Source organism: Sturnira hondurensis, unplaced genomic scaffold (assembly GCF_014824575.4).
Source record: "Sturnira hondurensis isolate 20B ecotype Veracruz unplaced genomic scaffold, ASM1482457v3 Scaffold0002840, whole genome shotgun sequence".
NCBI lineage: Eukaryota > Metazoa > Chordata > Mammalia > Chiroptera > Phyllostomidae > Sturnira > Sturnira hondurensis.
The window spans coordinates 29,038,923-29,061,577 of record NW_028075471.1 but is presented as its reverse complement, the minus strand read 5'-3'; the positions used below and the strand labels follow the sequence as shown (position 1 = coordinate 29,061,577).

General features: G+C 42.6%; 1 protein-coding gene across 3 annotated transcripts in view; it reads left to right on the top strand.

The window, feature by feature from the left end:
- The first annotated feature begins 1,495 nt into the window (after positions 1-1,495).
- The window catches only part of AVL9 (AVL9 cell migration associated), a 35,025-nt gene continuing 13,865 nt past the window's right edge, over positions 1,496-22,655 (top strand). For 2 of the 3 annotated variants that reach the window (XM_037041175.1, XM_037041174.1), the window contains exons 1-10: positions 1,496-1,806; positions 7,551-7,671; positions 8,985-9,070; positions 11,024-11,095; positions 13,711-13,800; positions 14,464-14,530; positions 15,646-15,686; positions 16,441-16,479; positions 18,490-18,559; positions 18,859-19,391. In XM_037041175.1, coding sequence (XP_036897070.1) covers positions 1,714-1,806; positions 7,551-7,671; positions 8,985-9,070; positions 11,024-11,095; positions 13,711-13,800; positions 14,464-14,530; positions 15,646-15,686; positions 16,441-16,479; positions 18,490-18,559; positions 18,859-19,391 — 1,212 coding nt within the window. In that variant the 5' untranslated portion in view covers positions 1,496-1,713. Of the gene's footprint in view, positions 1,807-2,273; positions 2,353-7,550; positions 7,672-8,984; positions 9,071-11,023; positions 11,096-13,710; positions 13,801-14,463; positions 14,531-15,645; positions 15,687-16,440; positions 16,480-18,489; positions 18,560-18,858; positions 19,392-22,655 lie in introns of those variants that run through there. The other variant, XM_037041176.1, reaches the window with a different exon arrangement.

The window sequence follows — 22,655 nt, the reverse complement described above, 5'->3', positions numbered from 1 at the left end:
TGTTAAATGGGCCACTCCACATATTTAGAGATGGAAAAAATTCTGGAAATTCCCTTGCTTACTTTCTCTCCCAAGTCTCTCCATAACATAGCTTTCTTGTTTATATCATATATTATTTTTTGTTTACAGCATATTTTAAATGATATACTCTTTAAACATTTAAGCAATGCAATAGCTGTGAACAAGTTATTTAATCTTAGTTTGAAGCCCTGGGATTCAAAGTAACCAGATTTTTATGAAGCCATTACTGAATTAATTGGCTTTCCCTGTAGATACAGAGTTCTCAAATGCCCTACACTTGCATCTTTTAAAAAAGATAATCAATTAGACTTTAATTTTAGCTATTCCAATTGTGAAGAATATCAAGTCAGATCAAAGAAAACAGTAACATATTCTGCATACAAGGAATAATATAGTTTCACACAGTATTGAGCCAACTCCAAGAATTTTGCAACATAGAAAAGAAATGATAGCAACATTTTGAAAAAATTACCAGTATTTTTATTAGCATTAAACCAGTTCTACTGAATCATAGCAACTAAACTTGATCATAGGAAGCCTACTGTTTTTCGCCACTATACTTAGAGTGCAGGTCCTTAAATGTCAAAGCCAAGAGTAGAAAATATCAACTGCTAAAGTTGTTTAAACTAAGGGATGTGTAACCATAATGGTAAACTTCACAGGCAATTATTGCACAGGTCTCAAATTCTATTTGACGCAGGCTCCTATCTTTTGTTTACCACCAAATGGCCCTGGATAAGACTTGTTAAATCTGTTAGTATTTCCATTATTCACTTTAAATCGACACAGGATGAGAGTCAATGCTTTAAGAAAATGCTGAAGTACAACAGCAAGGAAATTAAAAACTCTGGTGACAACAGATCCCATATATTTTGATCCGGAGTACTAAACCTAAAAGATAGAAAGGAAAATTTTTTTAAATAATAGGACTAAAATAATAATTTTATACGTCTCTCTGTAAATTTCCTTTATTGTCAAGGATATTCTGCTTTGGTCCTTAAGCCGCTTCCAAATTCCTATAGACAGTAATTAAATAAAAAGAAAAATAAAGACATGGAACGAAGCCAAAGAGAAACGCTGGAGAAGCATTTAAATACCGAAGACACCGGCAGAGTCGCACCATTGTGCCTCCTTGTCATCCAATATTTAAGAGTGAAGGGCCTAGAGACCCTAGGCTAGAGTCCAAGGAAAGGAAGTGAAAGAATTGGATACAGAAAAGACGTTTGAAAAGAAGATAAGCTGTTGAAAGAAGAGGGAAGGGTCGGAGATTTTTAGGAAAAAGAGAGGGAGTAGAAGGAGGAAGCAGGTAGACAGGACAGCCGGGGACAGGTGTGCAGGAAGTCCCAGCCCGGCCCCGCCCCGTGCCCCGCCCATAGGGCAGCATCCCGCCCCTTAAGGCCCCGCCCCGTCGGGTCTCTGAAGCCGCGGCCCCGCCCCGCCTCCCAAGCGGCGGTCGCGTCAGGTGACAGCCCGGAAGCAGCCGACGCAGCTGAGCAGAGCGCTGCTGCGGTCCGGGGGGCGGGGCGGAGCTGTAGGAGCTTCGGCCTCCTCCAGGCCCCCCGCGCGGCTCTCATGCGGCGCCCTGGTTGACACCTGAAGTCCGCCGATCGCCGTCCTCCCGGGGACCGCCGGGTCGCCGGGCCCGCCGCCCTTGGCGGTTGACGACGTGGTGGTGCGGGCCCGCGGCTGCCCATGGATAAGGTCGGGCGGGGCTGCCAGGGCGCCCCGCGGGGGCCCGTATTGCACATCGTGGTGGTCGGTTTTCATCACAAGAAGGGCTGCCAGGTGAGGAAAAGGCCCGATCCCGACCCGGGTCAGTAGTCAGGGGGTCCTGTCTCCGGCAGCGCCCGATCCCCTCCGCTCTGTCCCCACAGCGCCTTCGGCCCTTCGCCTCCGAATTCGGCCCCTCTCTCGTGCGCCTCCACCTGCAGCCTCTCCCACACCCCCTTCTTTACCCTGAAAACTGCATTTAGCAGAGGAGGAGCTCTATGTCGGTTGTTGGGGTCGGTAGGTGCGTAGGTTCTTCGGTGGAGTGGGAGGAAAGAATCGAATCTTCCCCCGTCCTTCTGTCTCCATCGACTCTCTGGGTGCCCACCTGGAACTGAAACCTTTAGAGAAATTCAGCGTTTTTAAGGTACCGAGCTCGGTGGGCTTCCACTCCGATGCCTGAGGTTGGGGGAAGCACGTGCGCCTCAGTGGGAAAATCAACTTCCTTTGTTTATCTTTGGAAGCCCTTGAATCGGTCCGCTCCCCCGCCCCTTCCCATTGCATGTTTGGTCTCGTCCAGATCTTGCCTTTTGGTGACAGATGGACCTCTCCAGCTCAGCTGCGGTAAGAGAGAGTGTATTTATTGAGCAAAGAAATGTGCAAGTACAAAGTCATGTTTCAGCTTCTTCACCGAAACGGCGAAGGGAATGGGGCGCATTCGCAGTCTGTGTACCGAAGGCAAGGGAAGAAAATAGAAACAGAATTATTTAAGGAGCACCCACACTGGGATTCCAGCCGTGATGTCATAATGGGCTAGTGAACAGGAAATGAAATGTTTCCAATGTTGAAAATACTGATTGCTACCACGAGGTAAGGTAGCATTTCATTTCTGGTATTTCATAGGAGTGGAACATTTAAAAAGACTTTTACGGGCAAAATTCTGGTTCGTTAGAGGATGGCAAGGGAATAGGAACGAAGGAAGTGAGAAGATGGTTGTGCGTGCTATTCCTTGTCCCCCAGGTAGAAATGGCACTGGTGGATACCAAGGAGGAAGTGGCATTATTCAGTGTGGTATTTAAAAAATTCCAGGCCACTGTAAACTCTAAGGCTTTTGAATGTGGCTGTATATTTGGAGGTAACAGAATAGATATTTGAATTTGTATCATGGCGTGCAAACAAAGTGTTTGTCATTAAATTTATAATACTTTAAAACTTCACATCTTTGATCTTAATTGTCACCTTATAACTTCCTTTGGATATGGGTGAAGTAACCGAAGCCTGGAGGAAGTAAAACGATCTTGCTGAGGTCACACTGCAAAACAGCCTGGGAGTCAGACCTAGAATCGCCCTGGCACCCTGGGTGTTCACTCTGAGGAGCCATGTGGCTTTTAGGAGTCTTTTAGGGTAAAGTAAGAAGTGGGCACCCCCTTTTGAACCCGATTGTTTTGCATACAAAAAAGAAGGAACTGTTGGTAGGAGATCAAATAAAATCTTGTAATTTTTGCTGTCAACTAAAGTCACGGTTAATTACTGTATTTTATATTTTTAGTGGCAAAAGTAATATAATTTTTATTTCCAGAGAGGAAAATTTTATTTATTTTAGAAAACAAAATGTAATGCTGCTCAGAGATTAAAGAAAACTGGACAACAGACTATAAGATGAAAGAGGCACTTTGCGCTGAAGGAGCACCCTGGCATTTCTCTGGATTTGTCTGGTTTTTGGTTTCAGCATCAGGTTTATAAAGGTCACTGGTTTTGTGAAATAAACACAATGCTGGGAATCAGGAGACCGGGATGATGGCTGGCCTCACAGCTCCCAGGCCTCTAGCAAGTCCAGTTGCTTCATTTTTCTGTACCTTGTTTCTTCCTGAGGATTTGTGACCTGGCAGGGATCCTTAGGGACCATCTACTCTGTCTCTCTTAAATTTACAGATGAGTAAAATGAAGCCCCAAAAGGCTAAGTGACTTAGGCATAGTTACAGCCAGTTTGGTAGTATCAGAAAAACCAGAGTTGGACAATAGTTAAAGCAGTAAAACCAGATTTCATTCAGAAAAGCTATTGGGTTAGGGAAGAAGAGACCTCAGTATGGAGCTGGGCTCAATTCTGAATACAACGAGGAAAAGTGGGAATTTATAGTGAAGGTGGGGGGGATATCGTTGCATGCAAATTTACTACATCAACATAAAGGGGGTTTCTAGTTAAACCTAGCAGGATTCTTGCTAAAATTAATGCAGAGACAAAATCAGTATATCAGGTGTTTCAGAAGATCTAATTATGTAAGATTTCCCTCCGGGTGTATTCATCAACTACCTTATTCTCCATTTTTAAAAAAGATTTTATTTATTTATTTTTGGAGAGAGGTGAAGGGAGAAAGAGAGAAAGACACATTAATGTGGGTTTGTTTCTCACACACTCCTCCACTGAGCACCTGGCCCGCAACCCAGGCATGTGCCCTGAGTGGGAATCAAACCAGCAAACCTTTAGTTCCTAGGCCTATGCTCAATCCACTGAGCCACATGAGCCAGGGCCTTATTCTCCATTTTTTAAAAAAAGATTTTATTTATTTTTAGAGAGTGGGGAAAGGAGGGAGAAAATCAGTGCGTTGCCGCTCATTCACTCCCAGACCGAGGACTGAACCTAAACCCAGGCATTTGCTCTGTCCAGAATCAAACCAATGACCTTTTGCTCTGCAGGCTGAGGCCCAGCCAACTAAACCACACCAGTCGGAGCATCTGTATTCTCCATTTTAACACTTTCCTTCTAGGTGCACAGGTCATTGAGGTGAGTCTGACTTCAGATCGTTTTAGATTGCGGGAGGGTGCTCTGTTAGACTGGTCTTCCGAGTATTCCAAATGCTGTGGATGGTGTTGATCACTAGTTCTTTCCGTTCACTGAGATTATTCATAGCAAAAATTCCCATACTTGGTTGTAATTTGCCATTTTTAGATTCACGGGAGCTGAAGTAAAACCTCTGTTTAAAGGAACTCCTTAACAGCAGTCTGCAGGGTTAAGCATGATAACTTTGCATAAGGGAACAGGCGCATTCTTCCTGGACTCTTCTGTTATGAAGCTGCTCTATAGTGATGCCATGATAAAGGAGTCAGGTTAATCCCTGTGGACCACCAAGCTAAAACCTTTTTCTGGTGAGGCTGTGTTGAAGACCCCAGACTAGGTGTGCAGATAGATGTCCCATCATCTTGTTCCCTACACAGGTTGCACCTTTGAGGCCTTCAGAGGTATTTTGATGAAAAATTCCTTCATTTAAATTAAAGTGAACATGTAATAACTTTATCACTTACTTGGTCAGTTTTTTCGCATTTTTATTGGGGTAATTTGCAGGGGGAATTCTTGTGTAGATAACATGTTAGTTTATAGTGGTGATAATTCTAGCTGACAGATGCACTTAACATTTAGAACGTTCTAAGTGAGTGAAAGTACTGCCATGACATCTAAAGTGGTTCCGAGATATTTATCCATTCCAGCCCTTTTCCTGAATTTTTTAAAAAGATTTTATTGATTTATCTTTAGAGAGGAAGGGAAGGAGAGAAGGAGAGAAATATCAATGTATGGTTGCCTCTCGTGAGTCCCCTGCTGAGAACTGGCCTACAACCCAGGCATGTGCCCTGACTGGGAATCGAACCGCCATCGTGTGGTTCACAAGCCCGCACTCAATCCACTGAGCTACACCAGCCAGGGCTCTTTTCCTGAATTTTTTTAAAATTTAGCATTTAGGAAGGGACTCTTCTTTTTAAAAAAACTCAGCTGCAGTTGGATTCTTTGACGCGAGATAATTGATGGGAACCTTCTCTGTGATAGTTACGGACCCTGTGTTCCAGAGTTTTGTTTGTTCCTTATTTGCTTTGTGGCAGTAAATATATGGACTGTATTTATCAGATTAGTGTATTTCTTGGCAAAATAATATAATCAAATTGTAGAGCAATGAAACTTTTTGGTTCTTTCATAGATTGGAACTTTTAAAAACACTCCAGTTAATAGGGAATAGTTATTTTCCAAAGTGATATTATAAAATGTGGGAATTATTTTATTGCTTTTTAATTGCTTTTTAGAGCAGGAGAGGAAGGAGGAGAGACAGAGAGACACCAACTTGTTGTTCCACTTTATTTATGCATTCATTGGTCGATTCTTGTATGTGCCCTGACATGGGACCAAACCTGCAACTTGGATGCATCAAGATAACTCTCTAACCAACTGAGCTACCTGGCAAGGGCTATTACTTGATTTTGGACCACTGTTCCAGTTTTTTCCTGTTTGTAGTTTTGTATACATAGCTAGAAGTTTTAATTCTTAAATAAACTGGTTTTACCAGACTGTACTTCCTGAAAAAGTAGAGTCGTGAAAGAACTAGAACTCATCTCTGTACTATCCCAACAGCGTAATCTGCTCTTAACACCTTGAGGAATATCCTTCCAATTTTGTTTTGTTTTTTGATTTTGAGAGCATGTTTATTAGAGCTGGGAACAGTAAAACAAGGAATAACTTATGGTAGAAGAAGCAACGGAAGGGCCTAGGTGGGGCTGCTTTGGCTCCCTGGAGAGTCAGAGAAAGGGGCCTTGGGGGCAGGTTCAGGGGAGGGGTGAGCTGCCACTGCCCATTGCTTCCCTGCTTGCAAGTTTCCTGGGGTCCCTTAGAGCTTAGGAGATGTGTGCCTGTGGAGAAAAGAGGGGGGGGGAGGAAAGGCATCAATGTGCACCCAGGAGGGAGAGAGTGCTTCAGATATTTTTATGAATATATGAAACTTTTTTCCAAAAACAATTATGCTGTAATCAAGTTTTATGACCTGCTTTTCTATGTAACAACATGCTGTTAATATCTTTCCATATGAATAAGTACTGAACTGTAAATTTTAAAGTAGCTAAATAGTACTTTGTGCTGCCTTCCTCTCCAAAGATTTCGTTGAAATAACCAATTAGAAGCAGAGAGAAAATGCTAAGAAACTTTTGGGATGCCAGAAAGTGGGGAGTATATGGAAAACTGTGTTCTTTCCACAAGACACAGTGTTGGAGAGACTTCATTAAACTTTCATCGATCAGTTCTCAGTCTTGAAAAATAATAGTAACCTGAAATGTTACTTAATGCCCCCCAACCACCCTCTACACTATAAACTCTAAGCTCCAAATATTAGGAACGAGGGAGCCAGTTGATGGGAAGCAAACCTAGATCTCGGCTCACTCTCTCTGGCTCCTTTGTTGGACCGCTTCCGCTCAGTTCAACAGGGTGCCAGATGTCCTCGGGGCTCTGGGGCTCCAGGGACCACCTATCTGATGACAACTCTCAAATGTGAATCTCCAATCCAGGCGCTACCTCCACTTCCCACTACTCTCATATGCCCATTAAAATTTAGCCCCCTCTTAAATCAGCCAGGGGGAAAGGTATACACATCTTTCCTTTCACTCCTTTTCTTTTTTTTTTTTTTTTAAAGATTTATTTATTTATTTATCTTTAGATGGGAAGGAGAGGGAAAGAAACATCAATGTATGGTTGCCTTTTGTGCATCCCCTGCTGGGAGTTGGCCTGCAGGGAACCAGCCTGCAACCCAGGCATGTGCCCTGACTGGGAATCGAACCACGATCCTCTAGTTCTCAGGCCCGCGCTCAATCCACTGAGCTACACCAGCCAGGGCTCACTCCTTTTCTTTTTTTTCCTCCTTCTGTCCCATAGGTTTGCCAATAGCGGCAGCTGACATCCACAAGCGCAGCTTCCCCTTACTACTGTCCTTCAGGGTTTAAAAGAATTTTTTCCTTTTGCGATAAAACTCTCCCTTTGATCAACCATCTCATGGCTAACGTTCTCACCATTTCAGGTGGAGTTCTCTTACCCACCCCTGATGGCAGGAGAGGGACACGACAGTCACACTGTACCTGAAGAGTGGAAGTACTTGCCCTTCCTTGCCTTACCGGATGGCGCCCACAACTACCAGGAAGGTATGTACACAGGCCATGGAGCGATCAGTATGGGTTGTTTTTTAATTTGACAGGACATCTTTGATTCTAAGTACTTTGTGAATGAGAGGCCTTTGGTTCATTGTGACTGTTGATCAAATATTTAAGTGCCTGTTTGGAGGATATCCACAGAGTGCCAGACTTCCATTGGTAATGGTTGGTGGATCTTAGCCACTCTTACTGGGGCCTGGCCAAAGGAATCCAATAGCCAGACCAGGATGTTTGCTGCCGGTAGCACTACCTGCATTTATACTGCAGACGCCTCCCAGAGGCAAACTGAAGGGCTCACCTGCGCCAGCTGCAGACTGATTGGGGCTTCGCCTGTGCAGCAGCAAGGGTAGGACTGCTGCACCCTCCTGGAGACAGCTGGCATTGCCCTCCACCCCGGGGCCATTGCTATCACAGTGCTCCACCTAAAGTTTGTGTGCCAGCTGACCGTGCTAACACCCTCAGAGAAAGCACTGCTGTGAGGTTGGTGCGGAGCCTCCTACTGCCCTGAGGATGAGTGCATTGACCAGCTTAAAGGTGTTAGAGGCTCTGCCAAAACATTAGGTTGAACTTCGCTAGAGTGCCTGCTTTCCTGATATTTAATAACTTTCCATGAAATGAATCAAATGATACTATGCAGGTTAATAAATTTAAAAATAGTATTTGAACCTCTCAAATGCTCTTGTTCTAATTGTTTTTATTATGAATACTTTTAAACAAACAGAAAAGTTGAAAGAATGATATAGCAAATATTCCATAGTATTCTTTGTGTTTGTGTACGGCTTTGCCTATACCATTTGAAAGTCAGCATGACTCTTCCCTTACTACTTCAGCACACCCCTCCAAAGAGTAAGATCATCCCCAGGAGAGCTTTCAATATCTTTATCACAGCCAAGAGATTTGGCAGTAATTCCATAATACTACCTGATACCCAGTCCCTGTTCACATCACCCCAGTCGTCCAAGAATTTCTTGGATCTGTTCATGATTCATGTGTTGCTTTTGGCATTTTGATTCTCTATTTTCTTCACATCGGGAAGAATCCTGTACTAATAAAGTATTTCTGAGGTAAGTGACCGTAGTCTCAACTTGACCTGTTACAGTTCAGCCTTTTGTGCTTTTGTGGTGGGTGCGTACTGTAAGGCCGGGGCAGGAAGTCGAAGGAAGGAGTGGTTGTGATGTGAGTGCAGCCTGGATTCCTTGTTATGTTCTAGTCTTTAATGGCTGCATTATAATAACTAAAAATGTCATTCTTCATTAACCAGGGTAATTCACTTTAGTATTTACTTTTTTCTCTGTATCTCTTAGATACTGTGTTTTTTCACTTGCCACCCAGAAATGGAAATGGGGCCACCGTATATGGTATCTCTTGCTATCGGCAAATTGAAGCCAAGGTAGGGTGATTTTGATGAACCACAAAAAAACCCTTGAAAATTCTTTCTTAGGTGTTGACCACTTAAAATGTAAATGTGGGGAAAGTACATAGTCTTTTTTTTAATGTGGAACCTGTGATATTGTTTTAAATGTTTGCGAACAGTTTGCAGCTATTTGCCCAACAGTAAGAATTTATTTATACAAATGTTTTTATAAATTGATATTGGTGATTATGACTATGTAATATTTTGTACATTGTTTTCAGATAGTGATACCAAACTTATTTATTTGTCTTCAAAATACTGCATTTAAATCTCATGGTGTTCTTGAATTTCCTTTTTCTAGTGTCTGGTGTATAACAGAGAAATGGAGTGGTGATAGATGTTTTTTGTCGTTTTAAACAGCATTTGAGAAGTAGTAGAAAGTACTGATAGGAGCTTCCCACTACTTTCAAATTGTCTTAATTATCTGTAACTGAGATTTTGATCATTCTTAAACAACCTGCCAGCTTAATGCCTGACTTAGGGTAATAGATCTAAATGATGATTTCAGATAAACCAAGGCAGGTACCTTCCCCTTTTATGTTCTGCTTCTGAGCAGCACTGTTTGTTTATTTGCTTGTTTGTTTTGTTTTGCTGTGGGAATACTCTTTGTGGTAGCTTTGTGCCTTTGACTTCTTCATACACTGTTACCCTTAGGTGCTTTCATATGCGATGACTTGAGCTACTACTGGCCTTTCTCGGAAAGCTGTTCCTTTTACCACGTCTGTCCCCTACAGGCTGTGTAAGCACTAGCAAAGTTAATTCCACAAAGCCGGGCATCCAGAGCCATTCTCACACACTGCATAGCCTTTCACTGGCGTTTCATACTGCCCGTCTCCCTCACCCCTGGGTCTGACCACTCCAGGGTGTGGTGAAGTTGCCTTTTTCTCCAGGTTTTTCTGGCCTCATCTGATAACCAGAGAGATAAGCCAGATCTCAGAGGGGCTCAGAGCCTAAGAGAAAGGCTAATCCCCTTGGAACAAGGCAGGACCTGGTGAATGAACCCAGACGAGGTGGAGAGGTAGGAAGGAGGGTGAGGAAAGGCTCCTCTCTTGACTTATTTTTTTTAAAACTTATTCAACATTATTCTTTCTTTTTTTAAGGATTTTATTTATTTATCTTTAGAGGGGGAGGGAAGAAGAGAGGGAGAGAAATATCAATGTATGGTTGCCTCTCGTGTGTCCCCTGCTGAGAACTGGCCTGCAGCCCAGGCATGTGTCTTGACTGGGAATCGAACCATGATTCTCTGGTTCGCAGGCCCAGGCTCAATCCACTGAGCTACACCAGCCAGGTCCACCACTAGTTGAGAGTTAGTTGAAGACACCGAGGCCCCCTGGTCCTCAGGTCAGACCCAAGTCCGAGGAGACTTCAGGCAGTACTGGAGAGGGAAGACATCCCTCCCATCCTCATCTGAGGTCGGCCTACTCAAGGCTCATTTTCTACTGTTGGAGAACTGCTGCTACAACATGAGTCAGCAAGAACAGACTCCAGGCAGCACGGATCAGCTGCCTTAACAAAACTGGGGACAGTTCTCCATCTCTGGAGACACGGGCTGCTTTTGTCACCTCTTCAACCACCTCCTTTGGACCAGAAGCGATGGCCCCTGAAAGGGCGGCCCATTTTACAACCAAAACCAATGACAGTTGAGTGTGGCAGCCCCCATGTCAAGCATTCTCTGTCAGACCGTACACCCCTGATGACAGAGGTCACCCCTCACTGTGCTAACCCAGGTTCCAGCACATGGGGCCCTGGCTAGCTGATGCCGACTCACTAAATCTTTTCTGAGATTCTCAGTAAATACTTCTTGAATTTAATTAACCAAATGCAAGCAGTGTTTTCTGTCTCATTGTTATGTTATCTAACTTTATGTTAAAAATAATGATTTTTTTAGAATTTTGATGAATTGTTTCTAATAATGGCTCTCTGTGCTAGGCTTTGAAAGTACGGCAAGCAGATGTCACCAGAGAGACCGTGCAGAAAAGTGTCTGTGTGCTCAGCAAGCTGGTAAGGGGTCAGATCACTCGCTGTTTGTGTTTGCTAAACTTTCACGACAGATGATTATGTGAGGATTGGGCACTGTTAGAATAAGAAGAGACATAGGAAGAGAGCGATGTATTAAAAACTCATCAGCAGCTCCGTCTCTGCGCTCTCGCAGCTCCCCCTCCTGCTGGTCTTGCAGGGGTTCCCCTCTTACTTGCCGCCCCCCCCCCCCCAAGAACAGACCAGAAGGAGGTCCCATAGTGGCCCAGCTGGGTGAGGAAGGAGGCTGACCCTTGACCAAGTGAGGGAGTGGGCATATTTCATTTAGCCATGTCTGTTTTGTTCTCAAGACTTTGAATAAATAATATTTCACCAAAATTCAAAGTATTATAATTAAACTTGGATTTTATTGATGAACGAGGAGTACATGGCTGCTTTATAATGAAAAAATTGTAGCCTTAACTTGCTCTTTAAAAACTGTAAAAATTTGAGGAAGGGGAGCGGCATGATCAGTTGCACTATAACAATGCTTTAAATTGTTTCTGCTGTGTACAGGGTGATCAGATGCAAGTGTATCATCATTTCAATTTTATTTTTTTTTATTTTTTTAAGGTTTATTTATCTTTAGAGGGGAAGAGAAGGAGAGAGGGAAAGAAATATCAATGTTTGGTTGCCTCTTGTGCGTCTCCTGCTGGGAACTGGCCTGCAACCCAGGCATGTGCCCTGACTGGGAATCGAACCGCTGTTGTTTGGTTCGCAGGCCCACGCTCAATCCACTGAGCTACATCAGCCAAGGCTCAATTTTATTTTTAAAAAGAATTTTTAACACTTCTTATTTTTTATAGCTGTCTTCATTAAATCATTTGTGAGGTTCCACTTTTATTATTAATAGGATAATAACACCGAATACCTAATCCTACATGTAATATATAGCACCCCAAACTCCTTTGTGGGGAACAGCCCAGATCTCTATCATGTTTATTACTATTCAGTAATTACCGAATACAGGTATTTCTGCAATTAACCTAAACCAAAATTGAGGATATTTTAATAGCCCACTTACCAGATGTGTATAGATTTTGTGTAATTATTTCCTCTGCAGTTGTCCAATTTTCTATATACACAGACAATTTAAGCAGAATTTGCTTAATGTAAGCTGAGTTTTGCAAGAGAGAATTTATTTTGGTTTTTATTACTAAGTTTAAAAATAAAGCAAAGAAAATCTCTAATAACAATTTAATACTGTGGGCCTTGATAATAAGGTTTTGTGGATCAGGATATTTCTTCCAAGACAGTAAATTTAAGCATAGGGCAAGAGCAGTCTCCTAGAAAAAGGAATGATTATAAAAGACCCTGCTATCAGAAAATTGGTAGATGCTAATCTGACCCATGTGCAGAGGGGCGACTGGAAGAATATACAATGAATTCCTTTTTTACATTGGGCCAGATGTCCAAGGAAAAGAAAGCACAGGAGTGTTAGGTATTACAGCAAATGCAACATGCTGAAAAGCTTACTGAGTAATCTCCTTTGAAGAACAATTATAGTAACAATAAATGCCATTGATCAAGTGCCTGTATGTCAGATGTTAATTCTGTACCGCTTTTTAGATATAATTGTCATTTTTATCCTATGGCAACTGTGAGATACAAGTATTTACTGTTCTCACTTTATAAATAAAGATATATTTCAGAGAGAAAAAGATGTCTCTTGGAGACATATAACCACAAAGGGTAAGATTGGGGTGAAAGCCCAGCCGTATCTGTCTGTAAACGGGCGTGGGGTGGGGAGAGCCAGCTCACACAAAGAGGGGCGGGGCTCGCAGTGCACTGTGGTCTGAGCACTGAAATACACTGAGATGTTGTACTGAGAGGGGAGTGATGATACAGTAACAGGAAACAGGCGTACTGAGGAAAAACTGTTCCGGTTTTACCTATTTTAACTGATTAGGATATAAATACAGCATTGGTCTCTGCATCCTAAAAGGGACATAAAAACCAGAAAACATCTAGAAAAGAACATTAAGAATAAGAGGATGGAAATGGTAAAAGAGGGTCTTAAATAGGGAAATTAAGAACTACCAAATAACTTTGTTCAAGTATATTAAAAAATTGTATAATAGAGGGCACAGACTTGTTGTGAGCCTCCAGAGAGGACGGACAAGGGAAAGGCAGTCTTGCTCCCCTAGATATAAGAACTGGCTGCTGTAAGGATGATTAAATGTCTCCACAAGTCAGCAGAATAGTGTATGGACTTAGATGATGTTTTGAATTACGATCATAATAGCTAACATATAAGTGCTTTCCGTGTGGCAGATCTTCAACGAAGTGCTTTCCCCTGGTTATTTAAATCCAAAAATAACTCTGTAAGACGGTCTGACTTTTCATGTACCCGTGTACACATCGGCACGCAGGCAGGAGCAGGAAAAGAAAGTGCCCAGTGTGGCTGCCGAGTGATGGAGGACGCCCACACTCCACGCCAACAGCGAGCAAGCCCAGTGGCTCAGCAGCTCTGGGTGGGGAGTAAGAGGACACTAAAGTTGAGCGTCACTAACTCTTCCTGTTCCCTTTCAGTTAAAAGGCAGGGGGGTGTTTGTGTTTCACTATTATCAAACTAATGTCGATTTTCTTTTTTCTTTAAGCCTCTCTATGGCTTACTTCAAGCAAAACTTCAGCTCATCACACATGCCTATTTTGAAGAGAAGGATTTTTCCCAAATTTCCATTCTAAAGGTAACTGTATACCCCTCTATAGGTGTGTTTGGCTGAAGACAGATTCATGTGTCAAGTAAATCTCGTCAGTAATATCGTAACCACTGATGACCTGAAGAAAGACATCACCTTTGAAAATAACATTGAAACGGCAGGGATCTGCCCCACATGTGCAGTTCGTACATTTAACCCAACTGTCTTTTATTGGGAAATAATGCAAACGATGGTAACTAGCATAAATGTTTCTATTAATGAAAGGTAATGGCCCATTGGCTATGGCCTTGCTTCCCCAGATCCACTCATCTTGGTCACCCACTGCTCAGTACACCTCCGCATCGGGCCTGCCCGGCTCACTGGCATGGCAGGCTGCTGTGAATGTAGAGAGCCTGGGTCTCTGCTGGGTTCTAGCGAGAGAAGGACAGCTGGTGTTTAGTGAGGAAGCGGCGGGGATTTACCCCGGGAGTCCCGCCCACCCTGGGTCTGAATCAGCGTCTAAAATGTAGAGGAAAAGATGGATGGAGTGCCTGGGCCAGCAGCTTTTCAGAGAGACCTTGATTGTGTCTAAATGTAGGGCCTGGAGAAACAAACGGCCTCTGTTAAAGGACCCATTTGTTCCTGGTCGTCCTATTTCTAATTCAGTGTCAAGAATACAGTAGCATGTAGCACTGAATCTGTGTTTTACAGGAACTCTATGAGCACATGAACAGCTCCTTGGGAGGGACGGCGCCGGAAGGCTCCCAGGTGTATCTTGGTAAGTAGCCTTCCTACTAGTCAGAAGAAGTGCCTGCCTTCTCGTTTGGCACGCCGAGTTAGCCATGTGTGAAACTTCATGATCAGAGTTACATTTCAGTGTGGGGTTTAAATTCTTCAGCGTTTGCTGCTGCTCCTGCTTCCTTAAATATCTTCTTAGCCCCTAGTCACGTTGACAAAGGTTATAGCATTCTTGTACCAATATTTGGAACTATTATTGTATAAGGCAAATTTTTCAGAATAACAGTGAAAGTTTTTTCTTTTCCTTACATCAAGGCAGACTGGGCCCATTCCCTGTCATAACAGGCAGGGCGAGAGAGAGACCGGCTTAGCTCTTTTCTGTTTAAAAACTTGTCAAGTTGGGGGTTTTGTTTAATTTATGCTATTTGACAGCCCACAATACCCTTCAATGTCCGAGGTACTCAGTAAATTCCTTTTCATGATTAAAAGAAAAGTTTTAATCATGTAATGATTTATGTCTAGTCAGTTCCTATTTCAGCATGAAGTGGCCAAACAGGTAGTTCCCTGCTGCAGTCCTGTGTCTAAGGCAAGCTGGTTACAAAACTCCTATTCTGAGAACATTTTTCTCTAAATTATTTTCTCTTGTCCTGTAGCAAAGGATCAGAAAGGACTGTGGTTCGGAAAAAGTAGCCTGTGGAGTGTAGCGCCCAGAAGCCATGTTTAAAGGGTTGACTCCCACTGTCGCGTCAGCTCTGTCATTTCTCACCTGGTGTGATGTGTAAGCTGTCTGTAGAATGGGGAGAACGCATTACAGCTGCAGTATTCGTGGCAGTGGCCACTAGTGGCATGTGACGGTGGACATTTAGATTAGGATTAATAAAAATGAAGTAAAAGTCACATTTCAAGGGTGCAGTGGCCCCTGGATTGGGCAATCCAGAATTAGGACATTTTCCTCATTGTCCTACTGTGCTTGACCATTAATAATGATCTGATACATCCTGAGTACTGGGTACATTAATCAAACACTACATAATATTTTAATATTTTCATGTTACTGCTTTTTAAAAAATCTGCCTTTGAGGAGAAAAAGCTTTTTTTTTTTTTACAAAAATAGTAGGTTGTAGTTACAGATTAGCTTTTTTGTTAATATTGTAGGTCTGTCTCCTCGAGATCTTGTGCTTCATTTTCGACACAAGGTATGATACCTTACATAACTTATGATGTACTAAAGTTGTGCTCATTGAACTGGGCAGGCTCCGTGTGCTGCGTGGTCGGATGCACACTGTGCTACCACCGCCTTTTACCTCTTCCAAGACGTCTGTCATAATGACGCAGAACTGAAAGTGCTGGTAGAGCTCGGATGGGAGAACTTCCTAAACATACAAGTGCGGTCCGTTTATGGTGATGCAGGATAGACTACCTTTGTAGTTGTCTTTGTAATGTCAGATGTCATGAAATTAGAGGGGGAGAAACCTGTTTTAATCTTGCAGAATATTTTATTTGTTGCCTGAAGAGTGAAACATTTTCCAGTACAATATGTATCCTTGCTCCTTCCTATCTTTTGTACTAAAGTTTATACTGACTGAGGCATGCACACATCAGCCATTCATTTAATGAGCAGTTATTGAGTGTCTGCTATGTGAATGCTCTGAACACATTTGGAAATAAATGAATAGTTCCCACCCTTTACGGACCTTGTAGTATTTCAAGCAGAAATGGCACAACTCCTTCCAAAAAGCACAATTTGTTACAGTTGGAAGTGATTCCGACATGTTATAGAAGAGACAGATAATACTTAATTTCTTAGTACAAGTTCATAATTTCCAATGTGTTCTTAAAGCAGTATAACAAATATCATTGATTAAATGATACATGGTATATTTGAGGAGGGGGGAGGCAAATAAATAATAGGCTTGCATATTGTAATACAGTATTTCTTTTTTTGTTCAGGTCTTAATTCTGTTTAAATTAATTCTTCTTGAGAAAAAGGTGAGATTTGAAGGCAATGATATTTAACATTTATTGACATTTCTTAAACACTATATAAAATTCAAACTAATGATAAAGTACAAATTAGCTTTTTTTTCTTATCAAACTGGTGAGCGGCATCTGTATCCTTGTCACTGTCCTAGAAGTATAGATGCACGCCACCTTTTCTGGGGGCCACTCAAAGGCATGCAGCTCTGCCTTCAGTTCTCCAGAGTATATGTCCGGCAGGAGTGTTGCCGGATCGCACGGCAGCTCCGTTTTAAGTCCGAGGAACCACCGTGCTGTTCTCCATGACAGCGCACCATCTTACCAACAGAGCAGAAATTCCAGTTTTTCCACATCTTCACGGACACTTGTTATTTCCCGGTTTGTGCTGGTAACCATCCTGCTGGGTGAGGCAGTCTCTCCTGGCTTTGATTTGCATTTCCCTAGTGATTGGTACGACTGAGCGCCTGCTCATGTGCTTGTTGGCCATTTACTGGAGAAGTGTCTGTTCAGACCTTCTGCCTATTTTTCAATCAGGTTGTTTAGTTTTTTGTTGTCAAGTTTTAGGTTTCACACTTTTTTATTGCAACCCATTATAAAACATACTTTGCAGCCTAGAACATACATGGATATACCTATCTAAAACAAATGTTTTGCAAAAGAATACCTAGCCTAGTTCGATGCAGTGGCGTTTATGATCAAGTAAACATTATCCAGTGTGGCAGATCACAGGCACACTCTCTATATTGGTTTAATAAAATAAGGACATCCTTTAATGCAGCATTTGGTTTCTTACTTGCAAGCTACCCCTTAAACAAGACCAGTGTGTAAGGAGAACACAGTTATGGGCGCTGTGCTTTGTGAAATAGCACTTTAGTGTCACTGAATGATTTAATTGTTTAAAAAAGAAAAAACTCACCTATGCAAATTTGGGGGGTTTTTCCAACTAATTTAATTATTACAAGTTTTAGTTTTAGTGCAGTATCTAATTGAATCCTGTTTCAGATTGATTTTTATCTGAGTTTTTATTCTGAAAACTACCAGACCTACAGAAAAGTTGATAGAATATAGTGGTGAGCATTTTTACACCTTTCTTCTATATCTACCGGTTAACACTTGCCCACTTCTGCTTTACGTATGTTCGTTTCCCCCCAATCATAATAACTTTAAAGTAGTTGGTAGAAATCAGGTACTTTATCCCTGAATACTTTAGGATATATTTCTTTAAAATAAGAGGTAAGCCCAGGCTGGTGTAGTTCAGTGGATTGAGCACGGGCCTGTGCAGCAAAGGATCACGATTCGATTCCCAGTCAGAGCACATGCCTGGGTTGCAGGCCAGTTCCCGATGGGGGACACATGAGAGGCAACCACACATTGATATTTCTCTCCCTCTCTCCTTCCCTTCCCCTCTCTCTGAAAATAAATAAATAAAATATATTTTTTAAAAAAAGAATAAGAGGTATATGCCTACATAACCAAAATACCATTTTCACATTCAAGAATTTTAACGTTAATATAATAAATGATACTTAATATTGAAATTCACTTTTAAATGTCCTCATATGTCATAATAATGTCCTATAAAGTGGTTGTTTTTTTTTAATCTGGAGACCAAGGGGGTGGTATGCCCTGAGGGTGTCACATCAAGAGGCCCACAACTGTTCTGTTGTTGTTGATGTTGTGAGTTTAATCATTTGATGAAGTGGTGGTTGCCAGACTTGTTCACATTAAGGTACTTGGTTTACCCTGTGCAGTTAACAGGTCGTCTAGAGGATGGTAAATTTGAATCTGTGTGAACATCCCGCTGCCCAGCAATCTTCATCATCGTTTTAGTGTCCACTGGTGATTTTCACCTGAGTTAAGATGGGTGCTTGGTGATTTTCTAATTCCATCAGTAGTTCTATCCTTATTAGCTGTTCTTTTTCTGGAAAGAAGAGTTTTCCCCTCTTCTTTCCCGGCCCCTTTTTCTAAAGTATGCTTGTGGACTCAGATTTTCTAATTAGATCTTCATTGACACCATTCCAGGTTCTCTTTTATATTTCTCCAGTGAACAAATTGGTGGGAGCCCTCATGACAGTGCTGTCCCTCTTCCCAGGTAAGGCAGGGCAGTGTGCACGCCTGCTTTTGTTTCACTGGTGCTGGGACTTGATTATAAGAGTGTTCAAAGATAAGCTCATTAGGATTAATGTTTCTGTTTTAATATGACATCTCCATTTTGGCAATAGGTTTTTTTTGTTTTGTGTGATACTTTCATTATTTTTCATTGGAATATATGCAAGCATAGCTTTTGCAAAAATTTATAGGAGAGCCCTGCGATTTAGAACAGAATGTACCACTCTTACTTTCTCCCACCTCGTGATAAAGCAAGCCAGTCTCCACTCTTCTACGTTGCAGGCATGATCGAACACGGTCTCAGTGACTGTTCGCAGTACCGACCCCGAAAGAGTACATCAGAAGATGCTGGCCTTCAGGAAAACAACCCTGCAGATGATTTTGTTCCCGTGTCTGCCTCTAACATTTCAAATACCAACTCGGATGCTGTCAAGAAAATCGTGACAGGAAACCACAGGGGAGATGCTGCCATCGTGACCAAAGAGCCTTTATTCCCTGTAGAAGACGGCAGCCAAGGGCAGGAGCTCCGTGACAGCCATCAGTATTTGAGACCTCCTTCTCGGCCATCTCCAGAGTCTTCAGAGAGTGACTGGGAGACCTTGGACCCTAGTGTCTTAGAGGACCACGCCTTGAAAGAAAGGGAGCAGGTCGGGTCGGAGCAGACAAACTCATTTCCAAAGGAGGCGGCGCCCTCGGACAGCCCTCCGATTACTGTGCAGCCGCAGGCAAACACGGGCCAGGCGGTCCTGGTGCCGGGGCTCATTTCCGGTTTGGAGGAGGACCAGTATGGCATGCCGCTGGCCATCTTCACAAAGGTAAAGCCTGATGTCCTTACAGATCTGACAGAACCCTTTCAGAGTTTACTGTTAGTGTGGGCACATTTTCAGATCTGAAGGTCTTCCTTGAAAATGGAACTACGAACCAAATGTGTATGGCTGTGGCATCTGACCGGAGTGTAAGACTATCAGGAAGACATTCAAGTGATTTTGATGGGAAAGAATTTGGAAACTTAGGCAATATGAGGTCAGCCATCACTGGACTGGGTGTGTTTTTAGTCATTCAGGTTTCTCTTTGAAAAAAAGATGAATTGAGAAACTCTGGAGATATATATATATATCTCAAATACTGCAATTCCAAAAGTTGCGATTTCATAAGGAAAAACTGCTGAAGTGACTAAGTTAAATATTAGTAACTACAGCTCGTAGTTATAATACTGTGTTCTGGTAACTTGCCCATAATCTATTCTTTTTTATCTTTTTATGAAAAACCATTCAAAATGTATTTGCAATTTTTATTTATTAGTCATTTTTAAGGTAAGTTAAATATTTTACTTTTATGGGCCCAGCACGCTTCCGCTGCGCAACTCTGCTAAATATTTTACTTTTAAAGTAAAGTTTGATAGTAAATCAAATTCAATCTTTGATTCAAGATCTTATTTCCCAAGATGTCATGTCTTTTTTTTTAATATATTTTATTGATTATACCATTACAGTTGTTCTATTCCCCCTCTTCAATCCCCTCCNGTGTTTCCACCTATGCCTCCATCTTGGCGGAAGTCCCCAAGATGTCATGTCTTAATGTCAGTAATACATTCAGATTCTGGAATTGCCATTTGGGCTTTTTGGGGTTTTTCCTTCTGTTCATAATAAACTACTTCATTGCCATTCTTGAATTATTTTCCAAAATGGAGCAGAAAAAAGACACACCATTTCCTTCCTTAGCTGACAAGCGTTCGCTGCTGCCCTGTGTGCCCGGCAACATACCAAGTTCTAAATCCTTGCCTCCGTGATCTTGCCATCTACCGGGCAAAGACAGACACACCTTCCCAGTAATGACCGCAGAAGGACATGCGCAGTATAGACTTGAACGTGTGCGTCTTCCTCTGCCACACTCAGCCATAAATCCTTTCTGGGTTTACCCAACTTACAGGGACTTGCCCCGAGTCAGCACTGCTGGATAGTCAACAGAGAATCCTATCTTTGTTCATCTTGTGGCCCCTTGGCGGACTCTGAAATCATCTTGATTGGTTTCCCAGTTGAACTGCTGCAGTTTCTAAAAAACTGGGATACAGGGGCCTGGGGAGGAAACACAGGGCTCTCAAAGGACTGGGTTTGGTCAGCAGCCACGAACTGTGGGTTTTCTGGACTCACATGTAGGTGCCCTGACTCCCTGTCCTTTTCAGAACCCTTGTTTTGCTGCTTCACGCACCCAACTCTCATTTCCATCATTGCGGAGCTCTCAAGAGGGAGCGGAACCGGGGAGGTACTTTGTGTTTCTCTGTGAGGTTGCTGAATTAGGCAGAGCATTGTAAATGTACCTTTTGTGTGCCGCCCATAAACCTTGTTTACGGAGTGATCCAGTTGTGCGCATCATCCCAGCACCGAGTGTGTGGTGGGCTCACCTCCATCCTTATGGTAAACAAAGCCCTTTTCATTTTGTTTTTATGGTTTGTTGTGTACGGATTACAGTCCAATTTGCTGCTGAATCACGTTTTAAATACAAATGCTGATTCTTTAATATCAGTAACTTTGGAATATGAAATATTCTTCAATGTAAATTGTCCTCAGACTCCCTTTCTCGTGAAAATCTTAAAAGGCTGTACAAAAGGAATTAGGTTAGTGAAACATCTCAAAAAGTAATTTCAGAAATAGCCACAGAGAAGCTTGGGTGCCCAGAGAATGCTGCTGAAGTAGGATAGTGAGTTTTGCAGAGAGTAGTAAATTGACTGGTCTCCTGACTCAGCCTAGGAATAAATGGAAACAGATTTTTCCCTAATAAAACCGTTAGGTCTGGTCCAGGCTGCTCTCGGGTATTTGGAATTGCCATAGGGTGGTGCCTTTCCTGTCAGTTTTAGAGATTAGGCTTACTGTGCAAATGCGATAGCAGATTCTAAAAGATGCTCCTCCTGAGAGCTGACTGAGGAAGCGTCTGGAAGAACATGCAGGGTAGGGCAAGGCTCCTGACCTTCAGGCTTTCTGACATGGCTGTGACAAGTTCATTCCTACAGCCATGTGCAGGAGTTCTTACTACTCCACCGTCTCACCAGCACTGGGTGTTGTCAGACCACTTAATGAGAATCCGATGGTGTCTTGCAGCTCTGAGTTTGCATCTTTTCAGTAACCACAGCTGAGATTGAGCACATCTTTTCCTACTCTGGTTAACCATTTGGATTCCCTGTATGTAGTATTTGTTCAAAACTCCGGATTGTCTCCCTTGTTGTCACTAATTTTGGGGCTTCATATATTCTAGACACCTTTCCTGTTTATCAGTTCTTTGTTTTATGGTTAATACTTTGGGGTTTTACCTAAGAAAAACAATCTCCTAAATTGTCTTTATAATTTTGACTTTCATATTTTGGTTACCTACCTGGAGGGAACTTTTGCGTGTGGTCGAGGAAGAGACTCTGATTCTGGACTTCCCGCTGGCCTTCCCTTGTGCATTTGTCTGCCCCGGGGCGGCCCACTCTGTGGGAGGTACCATGTGAGTCGGAGCGTCAGGCGGAGAAGAGGCTTACACTCGTCTTACTCTTCATATTCCAGTGTTTGCATATACCACGTTTCTTTATCCACTTATCCTTCAATAGACATCAGGGTTGCTTTGGCTTTGGCTGTTTGAGTAGTGCTACTATGAACACGGGCATGCAAAGATGTTCTCGATTTTCTTTTTACCATTACACACCACAGCTCCAAACATGGAAGCTGACGTGCCTTAGAAAAGGGGAAAACTGGGCGTGGGGTCGGCTTAGATAGAGAGGCTGCTGTGTGCGAAAGGACCCACATTCTTGCTGCAGCTGTATTTTAAAGACCGTTAAGAGATTTACGCTCATTGGATCATCTTTTTCTCTTTTTTTGAGTAATGATGTCAAAATTTTAAGCTATTTTGGACTATTTTAAATAATTTTGTGTGTAATATTTTTACATGGTTCAACAGTCAAAGGGTCCCAAAGCATCTGTCCTAAGTCTCCCCATCATCCTGTCAGCCCCTGCTGCCCCTCCGCCTTCTCCGGTGGCAGCCAGCATCCTCAGCGCCTCCTGTCCCCTTCCCGGGGTGGCATGTGCGTGAATCAGTGCATGGTCATT